Source organism: Hyperolius riggenbachi, chromosome 1 (assembly GCF_040937935.1).
Source record: "Hyperolius riggenbachi isolate aHypRig1 chromosome 1, aHypRig1.pri, whole genome shotgun sequence".
Lineage (NCBI taxonomy): Eukaryota > Metazoa > Chordata > Amphibia > Anura > Hyperoliidae > Hyperolius > Hyperolius riggenbachi.
The window spans coordinates 198289955-198309042 of record NC_090646.1 but is presented as its reverse complement, the minus strand read 5'-3'; the positions used below and the strand labels follow the sequence as shown (position 1 = coordinate 198309042).

Here is a 19088-nt window from a genome sequence, read left to right as displayed (position 1 = left end):
TCTTAAAATCCATAACTGTAGGCTTCTCGAATGAAACTGTCCCCACTGTACCGCAGGGAACGATGCTGTTAATAGTCCCAATATTGACATTGCCTTTCTCAGTGAGATGCTTCTTGATGTCTGAAAAGAGAGAACAGCATTAAGTATGGAAGAGATCTTCCTATCGGGGAGAAAAAACTCTTTCATTCAAAGTATCAACATTGAACCCTAGATATTCCATGTTCTGACAGGGAGATAAGGAGGACTTTCCACAATTTACCAGCCACCCTAATGACTGAAGGAAGGCTATGCATGAGTCGATATGGGAACTCACTAAGCTTGCAGATGAACCCCAAATCAGTAAGTCATCCAGATAGGCTATGATATTAATTGAATCCATTCTTAAGACTGCAAGTACCTCTGCCATGACCTTAGTAAACAACCATGGTGCTGAGGATAGCCCGAAGGGGAGAGCATTAAATTGAAAGTGTCTTACCTCTCCGTCCAGCAGAACTGCAAATCTGAGGAATTGCTGCGAAGACAGGTGGATAGGAATGTGCAGGTAAGCATCTTTCAGGTCCAGGGATGCAAGGAAGCAGTCCTTCTGTAAGAGACGAATCACAGACAGAATGTTGTCCATCCTGAACCCTCTGTATGTTACTGACTTGTTTAGACTTTTCAGATTGATAATGAAGCGAAAGTCCCCTTGAGCCTTCTTGACCAGAAATACTGGCGAATAGTACCCCTGGCCTCTCTGACATGAGGGAACCTCCCTGACTACCCTCTTGAGGAGTAGAGATTTTACTTCGTTCTGGAGGGCGAGCTGTTTTAGTTTGCTTGAAGGTAAGGGAGTGAGAAGAAATCTCTGAGGGGGCGTGACATTGAATTCTATTCTGTACCCTTATAATACAACGTGTAGAAGCCATGGATTTGTTATGTGGAGCTGCCATGTTTCGAAAAAGTGGGATAGTCTTCCTCCCACTGGGAGCCTGATGTCATTGTTTACTTGACTTACTAATCGGGGGGTTGTTGGGCTTATTCCTCTGGCTCCTATAAGGGGCCCATCTCCTTTTTGTGTTTGTTCTTTCGTTACTTTCTGGCTTTGATGGCCCGCGAAAGGGCCGTTTAAACTGGAAAGATCTCCTCTTAGTGGGAAAGTTCTTTTTTGTGTCAGCTGTTCTGTCTAATGTCTCATCCAGCTTAGAACCGAACAGAAGGCCCCCTTCACAAGGAATGCCGCAGAGTTTTGACTTAGATGAGTTGTCGCCTCCCCAAGTTTTAACCCAAACTCCCCTTCTGGCAGAGTTCACTAGTGCAGTCTTCTTGCTGTTAGCTTAACAGAGTCATCAGCGGCATCAGTAAGGTAATCAGCTGCATTAAATAAGTTGGGGAAATCTTTGAGTATCTCCTCCCTAGGTACGCCTGAAGCAATCTTGGCCTGCATCTCTAAAAGCCATGTTTTCATTGATCTACCCACAGCTGTGGATGCAACTGCAGGCTTGAAGGTCAGAGAGGAAGACTCCCAGGCTCTACGTAGGATGTTGTCCATCTTTTTATCGATGGGATCTTTAAGATTCCCAAAATCTTCAAATAATAGGTCAGTCTTCCTTGACACCCTAGACAATGATGGGTCAAGCTTTGGCGGAGGACCCCAATACCCCGAATCTTCGGGACTGAAAGGATAACGTTTGGACATAGAACGTGGCCAAAAGGCCCTCTTCTCAGGCGTGTCCCATTCCTTCTTAATCATAGACTTGAGAGAGGAATGGACAGGAATGAAATGTGACTGGGGGTCCGCCAAACTCTCGTACATCTGGTCGAGGGGTGTCAAGGATTTCTGCTCAGTTTTAATACCCATGGTGCTATGTAAGGCAGAAAAAAAGTCTTTCATCAGCTCTGGGGAGAAGGCAAATTTCTGGGACTTATCTCCTTTTTCCCCAATTTCCTCTTCTGAAATTTGTTCAAGAGAAGAAATCTCCCCCTCCGATAAATCGGATTCAATTACATCCTCAGCAGTTCTTTTCCTCTTAGAACCGATAGGGAGAGGTAAATTAACAAGAGAGCCTGCTGGGGAGACTGGTGGGAGAGAGGCAGGAGGTGCATCAGAGACAATACTAGCAACCGGATTAATTAGAGGCAGAGTGACAGATGAAGCAGCAGCATCGGCTGCAGAGGAGGAAGCCATAGCAGAGTCTTTTATTTCCTTAATAGCTGTAGCCATCTCGGCTCTCATCCACCCCATCAAGTCTTTAAACACAGCAGGAGACTCATTTTTTACTACTTTATCAGTACAGGACTGGCATAATTTCCTAGAGGAGCTGGCGGATACACGATTATTGCAAATAGCACATCTCTTTTCAACTTTGCTGTCTGAGCGTTGGTCTTGACTGGAATGTGACCCCGATTTATCCACTTTGTCAGACTTTTTAGGCTACAATACAAACAAACAAATAAGCCTAGGTTAGCTACATAATCCTCTTGCAAAAAACCACCAACAAAAAACTAGACAATAGCTAAGCAGTATGCCCCGCAGACTACTTGCCAGAGAGGATTCAGAGCCAGGTTCCACAGATAATACAGTAGAGGATCCTGCAGCGTCCTCCATGATCTCAGCCAACATCTGAGATATGGGAAATAGGTGGCTTTTAAAACACGTCGGTAAAGTATTTTGCATAATTACCCCAATCACATGATGCACTCCGTTCAGCTGGCGCTGCTCCCGCCGCGGCCCCTGCCGCTAACTGCTCTGCAGCGCTTCCTGGTCACGTGGGACGCCTCCGCGTGACGACTTCCGGTTTCTCCGAGCGGAAGTTCCTGGAGCGCGCGTCTGCGCGCATAAATCTGCCGCCTTGCTGGGAGAAGCCTCCTCAATGCTGCCAGCCACATCATACCGCTCTCCCCTGGAGCGGACTATGCAGGAGACCAGGCAGCAAGCCCCAGTCGTCTGACCAGATGGCAACCCTGAGACCTCTCCCTCCTTCACGTCCGGACAGGAAACTAGAACTGAAGGTAGAGTGAGAGACTATGCCTATTTATACTATTGTCCACCTGTTATGCAAATTTTTAATCTTTTGCAGCTTCCTGTCCGTTGCTCGGAGGGAGACAAGTCTCATTAGGGGTGCTGTCTGAGCAGACATACTGGGAAATCATACATTATTCCAAACATTTTTTACAAATAAATAACTGCAAAGTGGGGTGTGCATAATTATTCAGCCCCCTTTGGTCTGAGTGCAGTCAGTTGCCCATAGACTTTGCCTGATGAGTGCTAATGACTAAATAGAGTGCAGAAGTGCAAAAAAGGATCCGCAAGCCAGAACAGGATGAGGTAAAAAAAGGGCTGAAATGTTTATTAGAAAAATCCACAGACAAGGCAATAAAATCACAGGATCAACTAACGCGTATCGGGCCTACCATCTGCCCTTAGTCGTAGTTGAACTACGACTAAGGGCAGATGGTAGGCCCGATACGCGTTAGTTGATCCTGTGATTTTATTGCCTTGTCTGTGGATTTTTCTAATAAACATTTCAGCCCTTTTTTTACCTCATCCTGTTCTGGCTTGCGGATCCTTTTTTGCACTTCTCCACTACTATGGCCTGGCTTGCCTGATCCTGCACCGACTGGTATGATGGTTAGGGGTAGAGCGTCATGAACCTTCTTACTGACTAAATAGAGTGCACCTGTGTGTAATCTAATGTCAGTACAAAAATACAGCTGCTCTGTGACGGCCTCAGAGGTTGTCTAAGAGAATATTGGGAGCAACAACACCATGAAGTCCAAAGAACACACCAGACAGGTCAGAGATAAAGTTAAGAAATTTAAAGCAGGCTTAGGCTACAAAAAGATTTCCAAAGCCTTGAACATCCCACGGAGCACTGTTCAAGCGATCATTCGGAAATGGAAGGAGTATGGCACAACTGTAAACCTACCAAGACAAGGCCGTCCATCTAAACTCATAGGCTAAACAAGAAGAACGCTGATCAGAAATGCAGTCAAGAGGCCCATGGTGACTCTGGACGAGCTGCAGAGATCTACAGCTCAGGTGGGGGAATCTGTCCATAGGACAACTATTAGTCATGCACTGTACAAAGTTGGCCTTTATGGAAGGGTGGCAAGAAGAAAGCCATTGTGAACAGAAACATAGGAAATCCCGTTTGCAGTTTGCCACAAGCCATGTGGGGGACACAGCAACCATGTGGAAGAAGGTGCTCTGGTCAGATGAGACCAAAATGGAACTTTTTGGCCAAAATGCAAAACTCTATGTGTGACGGAAAACTAACACTGCACATCACCACTGTCAAATATGGTGGTAGTGGCATCATGCTCTGGGGGTGCTTCTTTTCAGCAGGGACAGGGAAGCTGGTCAGAGTTGATGGGAAGATGTATGTAGCCAAATACAGGGCAATCTTGGAAGAAAACCTCTTGGAGTCTGCAAAAGACTTGAGACTGGGGCGGAGGTTCACCTTCCAGCAGGACAAGGACCCTAAACATAAAGCCAGGGCAACAATGGAATGGTTGAAAACAAAACATATCCATGTGTTAGAATGGCCCAGTCAAAGTCCAGATCTAAATCCAATCGAGAATCTGTGGCAAGATCTGAAAACTGCTGTTCACAAACGCTGTCCATCTAATCTGACTGAGCTGGAGCTGTTTTGCAAAGAAGAATGGGCAAGGATTTCAGTCTCTAGATGTGCAAAGCTGGTAGAGACATACCCTAAAAGACTGGCAGCTGTAATTGCAGCAAAAGGTGGTTCTACAAAGTATTGACTCAGGGGGGCGAATAATTACGCACACCCCACTTTGCACTTATTGATTTGTAAAAAATGTTTGGAATGATGTATGAGTTTAGATCCACTTCTCACATGTACACCACTTTGTATTGGTCTTTCACATGGAATTCCAATAAAATCGATTCATGTTTGTGGCAGTAATATGACAAAATGTGGAAAACTTCAAGGGGGCCGAATACTTTTGCAAGCCACTGTATTAGTTGCTGTCCGTTGTTATAAACTGTTCTAATCACCTTGCTTCGACACCATCGTCTCACAGACTGTGAGATCACTTGACTCTCCACACCGCAAACAGGATATAGACTTTCTCAGGCTTCTTCAATGTTTACGTTATTTATTCAGGAAACAGGAATACAGATAGATACATTCATCATATCCTAGCTATGCCAATCCTCATGTTGCGTTACAAGCTCGTGATTAGACTCCCTGCTGGAGTCTATCAGGTACCTTCTTCCTAACTACGTTACACTAAGCTACCTATGTACAGCATACATTATATCAGATTACAGAAAGGAAGAACATGCTTAGAAGTCGTCCCAGTCAGCCTTGCTAGCTAGTGCAGAAGGAAGAAGCAGAAGTGAGCTCTCGTAGCTCCCTCAGCCTTTTATACCGACTAGGAAAGAGTTAAATATGACATCATCTTCGCCACCCCCTAGACCAGATTATTGGTGGACCCACTCGTGGTGTCATCATACACACCTACTTGATTAATAATCAATGAGGCATTTGACCCATATGCAGGAACGTGGATGATAAGTAAATATGGCCAATGTTTTCTGTTCCTGTGGTGTAGTGTTAAGGTCAGAGTAGTCCGATGGCCTTCTTTTAGGAACATGTTCTCAGTATCTGCGTGTATCCTCTGCTACACGCAGACCCTGAGATGCCTCTGCCTGCATCACAAAACCTCTATTTATTTTAAAGGCATACACTGCGGACAAGCCTTTTACCTAAAACTCAGGCCAAGTAACTGAGGCCTACTTAAATTATAACAATCCCCCCTAAAACGGCTTGACTTGCAGATCCCAGCGTCTGAACCTCCCAGTACCTGGTTTCTTTTCTTTTAGGTTTCACTTTTCGATGTTCGTGCTCACACAACTTCTCTGCTCTAGGCGATTACCCCTGGAAGAGAGAGAGCAAGACCTCTTGGTCTTCCTGTAACCAGGCTCTCTGGGGAGGCCCTACTTCTAAGTCCCTCTATACCACATGCTCAGCATTTGCGTCACTTACGTATCACTCACAAACTTGCATGACCACAAAAAAGTGAAACTCGTTTGGTTGTTACAAAACGGAGCAGTGCCAGGTGCCTTCTAAAAGAGCGCCTTTATACAATCAGCTCCATCACAGGTACTACTAAACCTATACCCGTAACCCTGTATATCCCTTAATTTAAACTATTGGTTCAGGAAATTGTTTATGAGGCACCAATCTCTGGACCAGGTTAATTTGTTTTACGTAATTTTAACACGCAACCTCACCTGGATAATGATGCCTAAAGTTGTCATCCCCATCCAGATGACCAGTGGGTGTAGAAAGAACTTTGGAACTGCAGAGGCCCAGTCCGAGTGTCCCTGGAACATCACCGGAACCCTTGTCCACCAGGTCGGACTGGCACTCACCTGCTCATTTTTGTGTTCTACCTCGTTAAGATCACCTGTATCATGGTGAAATCTTACCTCTAACTTAGTGTACTGTTTGTTTAACCTTTGTAACAAAATGTGGTCGTCTTGGATCAAACCCTGTTCCCCTTTGTCCCATGTCGTGTTCTCTTTCAGGACGGGAACTACCCATGAAACTTTGCACTTTAGAGTTCTCTTAACAATTTGAGAAACAACGTCATCCAACCTGGATGACTGGATCCATATGGGATCTCCGCTCCCACAACATGTTCCCCTTGGAAACTCCCCCTTATCGGAACAATTATGAGAATATACCTTGAATGTATCATTAGAACTTATGTTAAAAAACCAAACCTTTCCTTCCGCCACCGGAACTATCGGTTGGGCTTCAGGGTGGATCTTTTGAATGGTAGCCTCGCATTCTGCGTTATTGAGCCTGCAGGCTTCTTCACTAAATTTGACTTGCCCCGGCCAACGCAGGTACTTCTGCAAGAATTGCCCGCATGAGGACAACTCTACTTGCTTAGCCTCCCCATCTAGCACCAAAAAGGTTGACCTCTCAGGTCCTGGTGTAAGACACGGGTTGAGGTGGGAACTAAGGAAGTAGCGGTGCCTAAAGGAATCTTGCACCGTTTCCTTTTGTTCACCCAAACATCTCGAAGCTGCCATGCTAAAGATCCTTCTCCAGAAAAATTAATATACCTCCCCTTGTCCAATCTCTCGCTGACAAAATATGTCCCCAGCTGTCCTGATTGGACCTCTTCCCCCCTTATGTCCTGAGGCACACTATGTACCTGAGGTCGGGAAGACTGTACTCTCTGCAATCGTTCGATTAAGAGTACCTCTTCACTTACCCAACTATCATGAGGATAAGCTGTTGCATATGGACTGTGTAATATCGTCCCCTGTTGTGACCCGTGTGGTGTGAATGGGGTTCCCTGTGTGGGCTTTCCCTCCCCCGGGACCGCTCTCCCCACCCTCTTTGTCACCTGGAAATGTGGCTTGATCTCGATTTTTACTTCTTGTTTCGAGAACCACCCACCCTCGGCTTTCCAGCCTTTACGTGTGTATAGTTGTTTCAGAGGCACTCTCTGTTGGTAGCTCCAGAGTGTGATGTTGTCCCCTGCGTCTCTCTGGTAAGAGAATTGACGCCTCCTGCTCGTTCCTCTCCAATCTGGAACCATCTCACTCTGCATAACCAAGACAAGGTACCCCTGAATCACACACTCCACCTTTTGCATGTACCCATTGTACTGCAATGTACCTTTTAACAAACCTTTGGATCGGTGCATCGATTCTGGGAGTGTGGTATTAAATAGCAGATTTACACTGCCATTCAATCCCCACTGCCCGCACACCTGACCCTTCAGACCTTTCACCCACATTGTGCCATGAAATTTGTCTTCTCCTGGCACAAGTGCTCTTTCCCTCCATCCCTGCTTGGTCCATCTGTGCCAAGCGGAGGGAGGTGTGAAAGGATTAGTACCTTTGTCACCCAACATTAACATGCTTGGGCCTTGCTTTCTCATTAACCCCTTATTATACATGAGAATGTCCTCTCTTCGTTCTCCTAGGACGGAATGGCAACCTAGGATCACCATCAGCACGGTACTCTTCATTATAAAAGCACCACCTTGGGAAAGAAAAACATTAGCAATTTGCACTATGCTTTGCTCAGTCAGTTTTTTTTAGACGTTTTCCGATCTCAGGAATCTCGTGTTTTAGTCTCTTTCCAATTTCAGGAATCTCGTGTTTTAGTCTCTTTCCAATTTCAGGAATCTCGTGTTTTTCCAAACTTAGATTGGCATCTGGAACCTTTCGCTTATCCGACTGACATCTCCAGCTTTGCTGCCAGCACTGCAGCTGTCTCCATTCCATATTGCCAAACACCTGAAATCGAAATACAAACAAATCAATTCTTATTAATGATTTGGGATTCGCCCTGCGGCTTGTACTCTTTACCCTTTAAAATGATCAATATATACCGTAATTGATCTCGTTGTTTTATGGTTCTCATGAACTCTGTTTACTCTTATTGGTAGATTGGAGTTAAACTTCACCCCCCTACCTCAGTACTATCCTCAGTACTTACCTGTTTACAATATGCTCCCGCGGACTTCACCTTTGGAAGCTCGCTTCACCTTTGGAAGCTCTCACCCCATTGCAGCTCACTCCACATCCCCCCTTATCTGTCCATGCGCGGCCGTCGCATGCACAGATTACGGATGCCACACCTGATGCTGCTTTGCAGGTGAGCCTGCAATGCTCTTACTCATTATCGCATTTACTTATCTAGAACTTCATCGCGATACCAGCTCTGCTAGAAGTTCTGTGTGTTGTACCCTCTGACCAATGTTTGCCGTGCCACTACCTCCAGACTTCACAAAAAAACGGCTGCCTCCCTGTAGGAAGGAGCACTTTGCACTTAAACTACACAGGGTGCAGGGCTAAGCATACCAGCGTCGCATGCCTGTACGCAGATCCCTGAATGCCCACATGGTAGGTAGTCACATGGCAAACAGCGTACTGATACACTGTCACTCTGTACATGGCAATTCTATCATCTGTATAATTGCCCCATGAACTGCGGTCAGTTTTTGTTCTTTGTGCTACAATCGATAGGAGCTGGAAAAAAACATATTTGACCAATCAGTGGACGAAAAAAACGCACAAAAAAAACAGCCCCAGCCCAGCATAGACCTCTCAGTCAAGCTCTGGCCCTGTCCACTACAAAAACCGGAAAAAAAAATCGCTACCACTCTGCAGCAGCGGCGACGGAAACCAGAATTGGTCAACTCCCTTTTTTCCAACTCCGGCACCCCCCTGATGCACTGTCCCCCCCTATACTCTATTGGGAACTCATGCTGCACCACCCATTAAGGTGCCCCACTTACAGGAATAATCCCGCAAGCAACTCAGTACAGACACTTTCCTGACCTGCATTGCTACGTGTGTCCCTGCACCTAGCTGGGACACTTTTCCTATCCGTGCTCCTGCTAATCTTACAGTAATAGCTTGTTGCACGTATCTTGGCATTCCTTTCCATGGACTCAGGGAAAAACTCTGGGGAAATACTTTGAGACCCGAGACACACAGTAGCATGTCTCTGTATTTCTACCCCCCTCCCTTTCAGCTGCTCTGCCCGGAGCCGCGAGCACAGCCTGACGTGACGTGGATCCCCCAGCCCCTCCTCCCCCCCCCTGCCATGACGTGTGGGGGCCATGACTCTCGGGGGCGGGCTCTCTCCACTGCCGCCATTTTGAGTCCTGGACTGCCAGCTAAAATGGCTGCTCCCATAGCAGCCTCTCGTTTCCTATATCTTAGGAGAGAAAACAAAATACACACAGAACAAACATTTTTATGCATAGTTACACACAGCATCGATACATTTTACCGAGAGTCAGCCTTCCGCTACCTATACTCTCTGGGATACTTGCCAAACTTGAGACCAACCGCGTCACAGCTGCAATGCTAAATATATTACCTCTTAGCATCACCCAGGAACGTAGAACCCTTTCTCTCCTCACAAAACATCTGCAGTTTATCTCTGCAATAACTCAAACTTACTCAAGCGCGCAGCGTAACTCTAAACCATATTAACAGCTAATACTGCTGAAACGCACAACAGACAAACTGGCTAAACAACATAACAGATACAGATATTTACAAGCATGTTAGCAGCTCTGACTGGAAATGTGAGAAACTTGCAGAACATCTCACAAACAGAAAGACACTCGCTTTCCTCTTCTATCCCCTCTCTCCCCCCCATCCAGCCCCAACAGACTGAAGCACCGCTGGCTTATCTCCTGCTGCGGGGGGCCCCCCCCTGCTCTATCTGGACATTTTTCCCAGCCTCTGTAGAGACGGGGAGAGAAGAGAAGATAAATAAAAAAAAAGGAACCTCTGCAACACAGGAACTTTGAATCCTAAGAAAAAATCAAAACACATAAACTCTGAAAACAGCACTATGCATTTACAAAATGAGAAACCCGCAGCCTCCACGCTGCAATTAACACAAAACACAGAACACATTATCCCCTCTTCATACAATAAAGATAATGCAACATAACAACGTAAATCTTACGTGCCTGAGCAGCGGAGGACTTCGTATGCCTGCCAATTCGACCAGCTTATGGCAACTTTTTCACGACACTGAGTGGATCCCTGGAACTCCTGAACGTCATCTCTGTGTACCCACACTGGCTCAGCGGATCGATATCCAGCGGCAGCTGCCAGCCGGCCTCGGAGCGTTCCAGTCACCTGCGATCCGGTTTAGGCTATGACTGATGTGCACTTTCAGTCAAAGTTTAACATCCACGAGTGTCGCCGCTGGTTTCCTCGAATTGCAGCCCGTGTGTGCTCGGCTCCCACACACTCACACCAGCTTATCAGTATCAGCTTGATAAGCTTTACAGTCTTTGTCCGTCTATTCCGCTTGTATTGCTGTGGAATATCTTGAAACCACTTTCTTCGGCCCCAGCCCCGTCTGCCTGTATTGCTAGGCAGGGAAGGATTTCAGCACCACTGTTATAAACTGTTCTAATCACCTTGCTTCGACACCATCGTCTCACAGACTGTGAGATCACTTGACTCTCCACACCGCAAACAGGATATAGACTTTCTCAGGCTTCTTCAATGTTTACGTTATTTATTCAGGAAACAGGAATACAGATAGATACATTCATCATATCCTAGCTATGCCAATCTTCATGTTGCGTTACAAGCTCGTGATTAGACTCCCTACTGGAGTCTATCAGGTACCTTCTTCCTAACTACGTTACACTAAGCTACTTATGTACAGCATACATTATATCAGATTACAGAAAGGAAGAACATGCTTAGAAGTCGTCCCAGTCAGCCTTGCTAGCTAGTGCAGAAGGAAGAAGCAGAAGTGAGCTCTCGTAGCTCCCTCAGCCTTTTATACCGACTAGGAAAGAGTTAAATATGACATCATCTTCGCCACCCCCTAGACCAGATTATTGGTGGACCCACTCGTGGTGTCATCATACACACCTACTTGATTAATAATCAATGAGGCATTTGACCCATATGCAGGAACGTGGATGATAAGTAAATATGGCCAATGTTTTCTGTTCCTGTGGTGTAGTGTTAAGGTCAGAGTAGTCCGATGGCCTTCTTTTAGGAACATGTTCTCAGTATCTGTGTGTATCCTCTGCTACACGCAGACCCTGAGATGCCTCTGCCTGCATCACAAAACCTCTATTTATTTTAAAGGCATACACTGCGGACAAGCCTTTTACCTAAAACTCAGGCCAAGTAACTGAGGCCTACTTAAATTATAAGATCCGTTATATATCAGTTGCTGTCAGTTATAACTGAAGGACAACTGTTGAGCAAGGTAATGTCCATGTTTCCGTATGGCTCAAGTGGGCGATATTACAGTTTAACAGTGTGCTGACCAGGAAGCGCTTATGTGGTAATTGCCATTTTCAATATGGAGGACGGAGAATTCCATTGATCACGGTGGACAAACAGGATGCAGGAGAGCAGAAAGATTGACTAGTAGACTACACGGGAGGGAAGTATGACATGTGTATGTTTATTTTGACTTTCAAACTTCTGTTCAGGTTTTTAAACCGATGATATAGCTGTTCAATAAAAAAAAAAATAAATCAAAACTAGTCCTTGGTAAGAGTACATGTAGAGGGTGAGACAGGAACACAGAACATCTATCAGGCCCGCCAAGGCAATCTAACTGTTGGTACATAGAGTGATGTGCAAGTACTTTGCAGTAACATTAGGAGATTCTTCCTCTAATACAGTAGTTCTCAACCTTTTCAGCACATGTACCCCTTTGTGGGTCACCCCTAAGCAAATGTACTCCCTACCGAAGAAAGTAAGCCGTGGGTAAAAAAGTGGGTATGGCCATGACAATGTGGGTGGAGCCAAATGCTAGCAAAATACAGGTAGTCCCCAGTTAACATATGAGATAGGGACTGTGTCCATTTTTAATCTGAATCCATTCTTTTTGGTCCCCCTCTGTCTCTTTTGTCCCCCTCTGTGTCACCTCATCTCCCCCATATCATCTCTTTTCTCCCTGTTTTTGTCCCCCTTTGTGTCACCTCTGTTCCCCTTGTGCCTCTTTTCTCCCCCTCTGTTCCCCTGTGCCTCTTTTGTCCCCCTCTATGTCAGCTCTTGTCCCCCTGTCCTAGCCAGGTATAGGTGCCCCCTTTACCTGGTAGAGGTATCCAGTTATTTGTCCCCCAGTATAGGTAGCAAGGCATAGGTGCCCCCAGTATAGGCACCCAGGCATAGGTGCACCCAGTATAGTTTAGAGAGGTACAGGTGCCTCCAATATAGATAGCCAGGTGATGCCCCAGTGTTGGTAGCGAGTTATAGGTGCTCCAGTATAGATAGCCAGGTGGTGCCCCAGTGTAAGTAGCAAGCTATAGGTGCTCCGGTATAGATAGCCAGGTGGTGCCCCAGTGTAGGTAGCGAGCTATAGGTGCTCCAGTATAGATAGCCAGGTGGTGCCCCAGTGTAGGTAGCGAGCTATAGGTGCTCCAGTATAGATAGCCAGGTGGTGCCCCAGTGTAGGTAGCGAGCACTATATGCTCCAGTATAGATGGCCAGGTACAGCTGGTTCCCCAGAGTAGGTAGCGTGCTATAGGTGCCCCAGTATAGATAGCTAGGTACAGGTGGTGCCCTAGTGTAGGTAGCGAGCTATAGGTGCCCTAGTATAGATAGCCAGGTACAGGTGGTGCCCCAGTGTAGGTAGCGAGCTATAGGTGCTCCAGTATAGATAGCCAGGTGGTGCCCCAGTGTAGGTAGCGAGCACTTTATGCTCCAGTATAGATGGCCAGGTACAGCTGGTTCCCCAGAGTAGGTAGCGTGCTATAGGTGCCCCAGTATAGATAGCTAGGTGCTGGTGGTGCCCCAGTGTAGGTAGCAAGTTATAGGTGACCTAGTATAGATAGCCAGGTACAGGTGGTTCCCCAGTGTAGGTAGCGTGCTATAGGTGCCCCAGTATAGATAGCTAGGTACAGGTGGTGCCCTAGTGTAGGTAGCGAGCTATAGGTGCCCTAGTATAGATAGCCAGGTACAGGTGGTGCCCCAGTGTAGGTAGCGAGCTATAGGTGCTCCAGTATAGATAGCCAGGTGGTGCCCCAGTGTAGGTAGCGAGCACTTTATGCTCCAGTATAGATAGCCAGGTACAGCTGGTTCCCCAGAGTAGGTAGCGTGCTATAGGTGCCCCAGTATAGATAGCTAGGTGCTGGTGGTGCCCCAGTGTAGGTAGCAAGTTATAGGTGACCTAGTATAGATAGCCAGGTACAGGTGGTTCCCCAGTGTAGGTAGCGTGCTATAGGTGCCCCAGTATAGATAGCTAGGTACAGGTGGTGCCCCAGTGTAGGTAGCGAGCTATAGGTGCCCTAGTATAGATAGCCAGGTACAGGTGGTGCCCCAGTGTAGGTAGCGAGCTATAGGTGTCCTAGTATAGATAGCCAGGTACAGGTGGTGCCCCAGTGTAGGTAGCGAGCTATAGGTGCTCCAATATAGATAGCCAGGTGGTTCTCCAGAGTAGGTAGCGAGCTATAGGTGCTCCAATATAGATAGCCAGGTGGTGCCTCAGTATAGTCACATACATGCTTAGCCCCGGTTCCGCATGAACTCCTCAGGCTGGGCTCTCCTTCACTCTCAGCGCTGTAGTCTTCTCGCTGCCTGGCCGCGTCCTCCTGCTTTAGTTACTTCTGGCAGCACCGCTGACGCCATGAGAGGCCGTCGAGTAACCATGGAGGAAGGACGTGGCCAGGCGGTGAGAAGACTAGAACGCTGAGAGAAGAGAAGAGCCCAGAGAGAGGAGTCCACGCAGGAACAGGGCTATGTAAGTTACTGCTCCCCTTGCCGCGGACACAGCCTGCCACTTCTCTCCTGGGGGGGGGGGGGGGGGGGGGCCGAGATACGCTGTTTTGTCTACCGCCCCTGGCGCCCCCGACAGGTGCTGATGTACCTCCAGGGATCCGCGAACTCCAGGTTGAGAGAAAAACTGTTCTAATACACATTCTTCACGTACGATCTGAACCAGGTTTACAGGTGACAGACAACACCTCTGTATTCAATGTGCACAAGATGAAGAAATAAAAGTCTAGTGAGTGTAGCATATGGCCAACCAGATTACTTGTGTACAGTGGCAAACAGTCATGCAGCAAGAGGTGGGTGGTATGTACACAGCCTCAGCTCCATTATCACTGACAGCACACAACAAACCAAACCGCTAACCTGCCATCAAAGAAGAAAAATTTGCCACGTCCATTTTTTTCGCCATGTACAAAGTGGCCCTCGAATCGGTCTGTGGAGCTGTAGCTGACAATGCAGAAGCCATGGGGTAGACCATCGTCATCCAACTGTCCTGCATAGAGAAAAGGAAGTCCATTAGTTCTGTGCCCTGTGACCCAAAGGATAGGACAAGTTTTAAAGCAATAAGAACTTTATGCTGACCATACAAACACACCACACTTGCAATAGGACAACCAGCCAATTTTCCAATGAGACAATTACATCTATGTAAAAGTAGAACTATATACTTAGGACTGAATGATAAACGGAGGACATTTTCGGGCATTAGTATTCTAAAAAAGCAGGGCTGTGGAGTCGGGGTTGGAGTCGGAGCAATTTTGGGTACCTGGATTCGGAGTTGGAGATTTCACAGACCGAGGAGTCGAAGTCAGATGATTTTGTACAAAATCCACAGCCCTGGTAAGTATTAGACTTGCACTATGAGATGTTCTGGCCAATTTACTGTCAGATCGATTATTTCCAACACGTCCAATTTGCTTTCCGATCGATTTCCGAGCATTTTCAGATCAATTTCCGTTAACTTTAATAGCAAGTCTATCGGAAAATGCTCGGAAATCGATCGGAAAGCAAATCAAACATGTTGGAAATAATCGATCTGACAGTAAAATCGGCTAGAAAATCTCATAGTGTGTACCCAGCATAAGGAGTCGGAGTCGAGGAGACGGAGGTGGAGCCATTTTGGGTACCCGGAGTCGGAGGTTTCATAAACTGAGGAGTCTGAGTCGGAAGATTTTTGTACCGGCTCCACAGCCCTGTGAAAAAGCTTGCTCGGCATGCAAGACTGTTGTTGAAAGCGTGTACATAAATGTGATGCACATATTTGCTAAATATGGTAAACAATCAATATCTACCTTGATATTGATAATTTATCACCCGGTCACATTCAATATATTACATCTCAACCGAGATCTGATTCAATAAATTCCTAATAATGTTGGTCTAAGTTAAGTATTAGCAAATTACGGATATTGTCCCATAGTGCATGTCGCTAGAAGGGGTGGGGCACAGCAACTATCCTGAAAGTCAAGATCTCCTGCAGTGATAAAGTGACATTCAGGGAGAAAAGGGGTCCCAATCAATAAAGAGGTGGAGGTTCGGAAACCAAAGTGACCCTCTCTCAGGCTGGGAACACGTTACATATTTTCAACTGATTTCCCGTGCGATCGATAGTACGAATCGCAACCAAAAACTGAAGCATTTTTCACCACACTTGAGCGATTTTAATGCCAGAATCGAATTCTCAATCGAAATAGTACTGGATATGTTGAAAATAAACGGACAAAATGACTACTATCTTATCGTGTGTTGGCGCGATCGATGAAGCGGCTCGATTATGAGTACGATATAGAGACATTCAGGTGACCGTACCAGAGTGCAGTGTCATCAATAGTGGGGGTAATTAATAGGAGTGTCCATAGCTAGCTGGGTGTGGTTTCGTACTGGTTTCCATCCGTTCACTTTCTGTGCCCCTAGCTACACACAAACATAACCACTGTTTCCCACGTGGTTGGAATAATGGGAGCGGCCGGAAAGTCGAACGTAATGTAACTGGGCAGTGAATTTCGTTCGTAAATAAGTGCATTTATTAGAAGTGCGCATTTCCGGTAAGGTGTACTTCTGCCCCTTGTTTTAACGTGCCTACGTGCGAACGGAATTGTTAACTGCAGGGGAAATCGGGTGAATTCTAGCGATCGCACGGGGAAATCGGGTGAATACTATCGATCGCAGGGGAAATCGGGTGAATACTATCGATCGCAGGGGAAATCGGGTGAATACTATCGATCGCAGGGGAAATCGGGTGAATACTATCGATCGCAGGGGAAATCGGGTGAATACTATCGATCGCAGGGGAAATCGGGTGAATACTATCGATCGCAGGGGAAATCGGGTGAATACTATCGATCGCAAGGGAAATCGGGTGAATACTATCGATCGCAGGGGGAATCGGGTGAATACGATCGATCGCAGGGGAAATCGGGTGAATACTATCGATCGCAAGGGAAATCGGGTGAATACTATCGATCGCAGGGGAAATCGGGTGAATACTATCGATCGCAGGGGAAATCGGGTGAATACTATCGATCGCAGGGGAAATCGGGTGAATACTATCGATCGCACGGGGAAATCGGGTGAATAGTATCGATCGCACGGGGAAATTGGGTGAATAGTATCGATTGCACAGGGAAATTGGGTGAATACTATCGATCGCAGGGGAAATCGGGTGAATACTATCGATCGCAGGGGAAATCGGGTAAATACTATCGATCGCAGGGGATAATCGAGTGAATACTATCGATCGCAAGTGATAATCGAGTGAATACTATCGATCGCAGGGGAAATCGGGTAAATACTATCGATCGCAGGGGATAATCGAGTGAATACTATCGATCGCAAGTGATAATCGAGTGAATACTATCGATCGCAGGGGAAATCGGGTGAAAAAACAAAGTGTGTTCCCAGCATCAGAGAGAAGAGAAGTTTTCCCCCTCAGGCTGGTTTCAGCTCTAGTTTTAACAGTTCAACTTTAAATTGGACCTGAACTCAGAATTCCCTCTCTGCTCTAAAAGATAAGCAACAGCATAATAACCTTTAAAGAAAACGTATTTGTTACAGCTGATTCAAATCCTGCAATAAAACTGCAGTGTCTACTTCATGCTTTCGTGGAAGCAGACCTAGGGTTAGCATCCTGTTAGCATTAGCTGTTATGCTGAGTTTTGCCAAGATTCCTGAGCTGACATAGCTGAGAGATCAAATTACACTTGTGATTAGCCACAGGGGGAATTAGGCTCTCTAAATACATACAGGGTACATGTCTCTATGTTTTCCTTCTGTATTGTGCAAGAGTTCCGTTCCACTGATGAACTTTGGTGGTGTTAGTATAGGAAAGGACAGACAGTAATAAAATAGGGACAGATTTGCTTCAGTACTAACTGACACAAAAATATTTTTTTTTTTGCAATTATTAACTGCCAACAACTGCTACTAGCTACTACTCTTTAATAAAAGGGGCACTACAGTGAAAAACTGTAAAATGTAAAATATGTGCAAACATATATAAATAAGAAGTACATTTTTTCCAGAGTAAAATGAGCCATAAATTACTTTTCTCCTATGTTGCTGTCACTTACAGTAGGTAGTAGAAATCTGACAGAAGTGACAGGTTTTGGACTAGTCCATCTCTTCATAGGGGGATTCTCAGCAAGGCATTTATGCTTTATAAGGATCTTCCCTAAAAAGGATTTAAACAATGATGCCGGCCAGCTTCCCTGCTCACTACACAGTTTTTTGGCAGTTTGACAGAGCAACTGCCATTCACTAAGTGCTTTTGAACATAAATATATCCCTGAGAATCCCCTATAAATAGATAGACTAGTCCAAAACCTGTCACTTCTGTCAGATTTCTACAACCTACTGTAAGTGACAGCAACATAGGTGAAAACTAATTTATGGCTCATTTTACTCTGGAAAAAAAATGTACTTCTTATTTGTATATGTTTGCACATATTTTAAATTTTACAGTTTGTCGCTGTAGTGCCCCTTTAAGGTCCAGCTGAGAGTTTCTTACAGAATTTACAATGAAAGGGAAAAAATAAATATCAAGAATGGTCCCTAAAATAACCAGTGATTTACTATTTCAAACACAGAGCCTGACACAGAAAATGCTGTTAGAAGTAAGGTGAACTCTGCAAATTTGTCCCTGGGGAAAACTGAGTGAAGTTTTTCCTGCGGAAACACAAAATCTGAAGCTTACAACTGCTGTAATCAGAATGTGTATGGTCAGTTTTACAAAAGGTAACTACAGTACACAACACTGGATCTATGTCTTGATCAGAGAAAGCATTACAGATAAAAAGGTGTCTCAGTCTCCAGCCAATGCTTCCAGCTATATTTCACAGAATAAATCCCTTTATCCCTCATCTTTCTAATCTCTTTTGTCTGTCTGCTGTCACAGCACTGCAGCAGCCTTCTACTGTCTACCAATAAAGAAGATTATGATCAAGGCTATACTGTCTGGGTGAGAGGTAACTAGCAGGTACAGCTGCTATCAGGTGTCAATCTCCATGATTCTAGCAATACTCTATTACACACTGTCAATAACTGATGTTTGTAGGGATTGGGGCCTGATCTCACGGATGAAAGGTCAGTGCACACAGACACGTCCCGTAGCTACAGCCAAGTGATGCGTACTGTTGCCATGGGGAGTGGCATTGAGCAGTGCAAAGCTTGCGGCTGTAGTGGAGAGGCAGGGATATTAGTTCTGATTTATGTTCAAGTTAATCTATTATTGAATGGGACACAGTGGCAAATGATTGAGATCAGGTAGATACTGTATTGATTGTTGTCCTCATCTATTATATGCATACCCAGCATAAAGTAGTAGATGAGATGA

At 45.7% G+C, this 19088-nt stretch overlaps 1 protein-coding gene across 1 annotated transcript in view; it reads right to left on the bottom strand.

Annotated features, from left to right (window-relative positions):
• The window catches only part of SETD7 (SET domain containing 7, histone lysine methyltransferase), a 119640-nt gene that overhangs the window by 63027 nt on the left and 37525 nt on the right, over nt 1–19088 (bottom strand). Inside the window, exon 2 of the mRNA XM_068279637.1 lies at nt 14621–14750. Within this exon, the coding sequence (XP_068135738.1) occupies nt 14621–14750 (130 nt within the window). The remainder of the gene's footprint in view (nt 1–14620; nt 14751–19088) is intronic.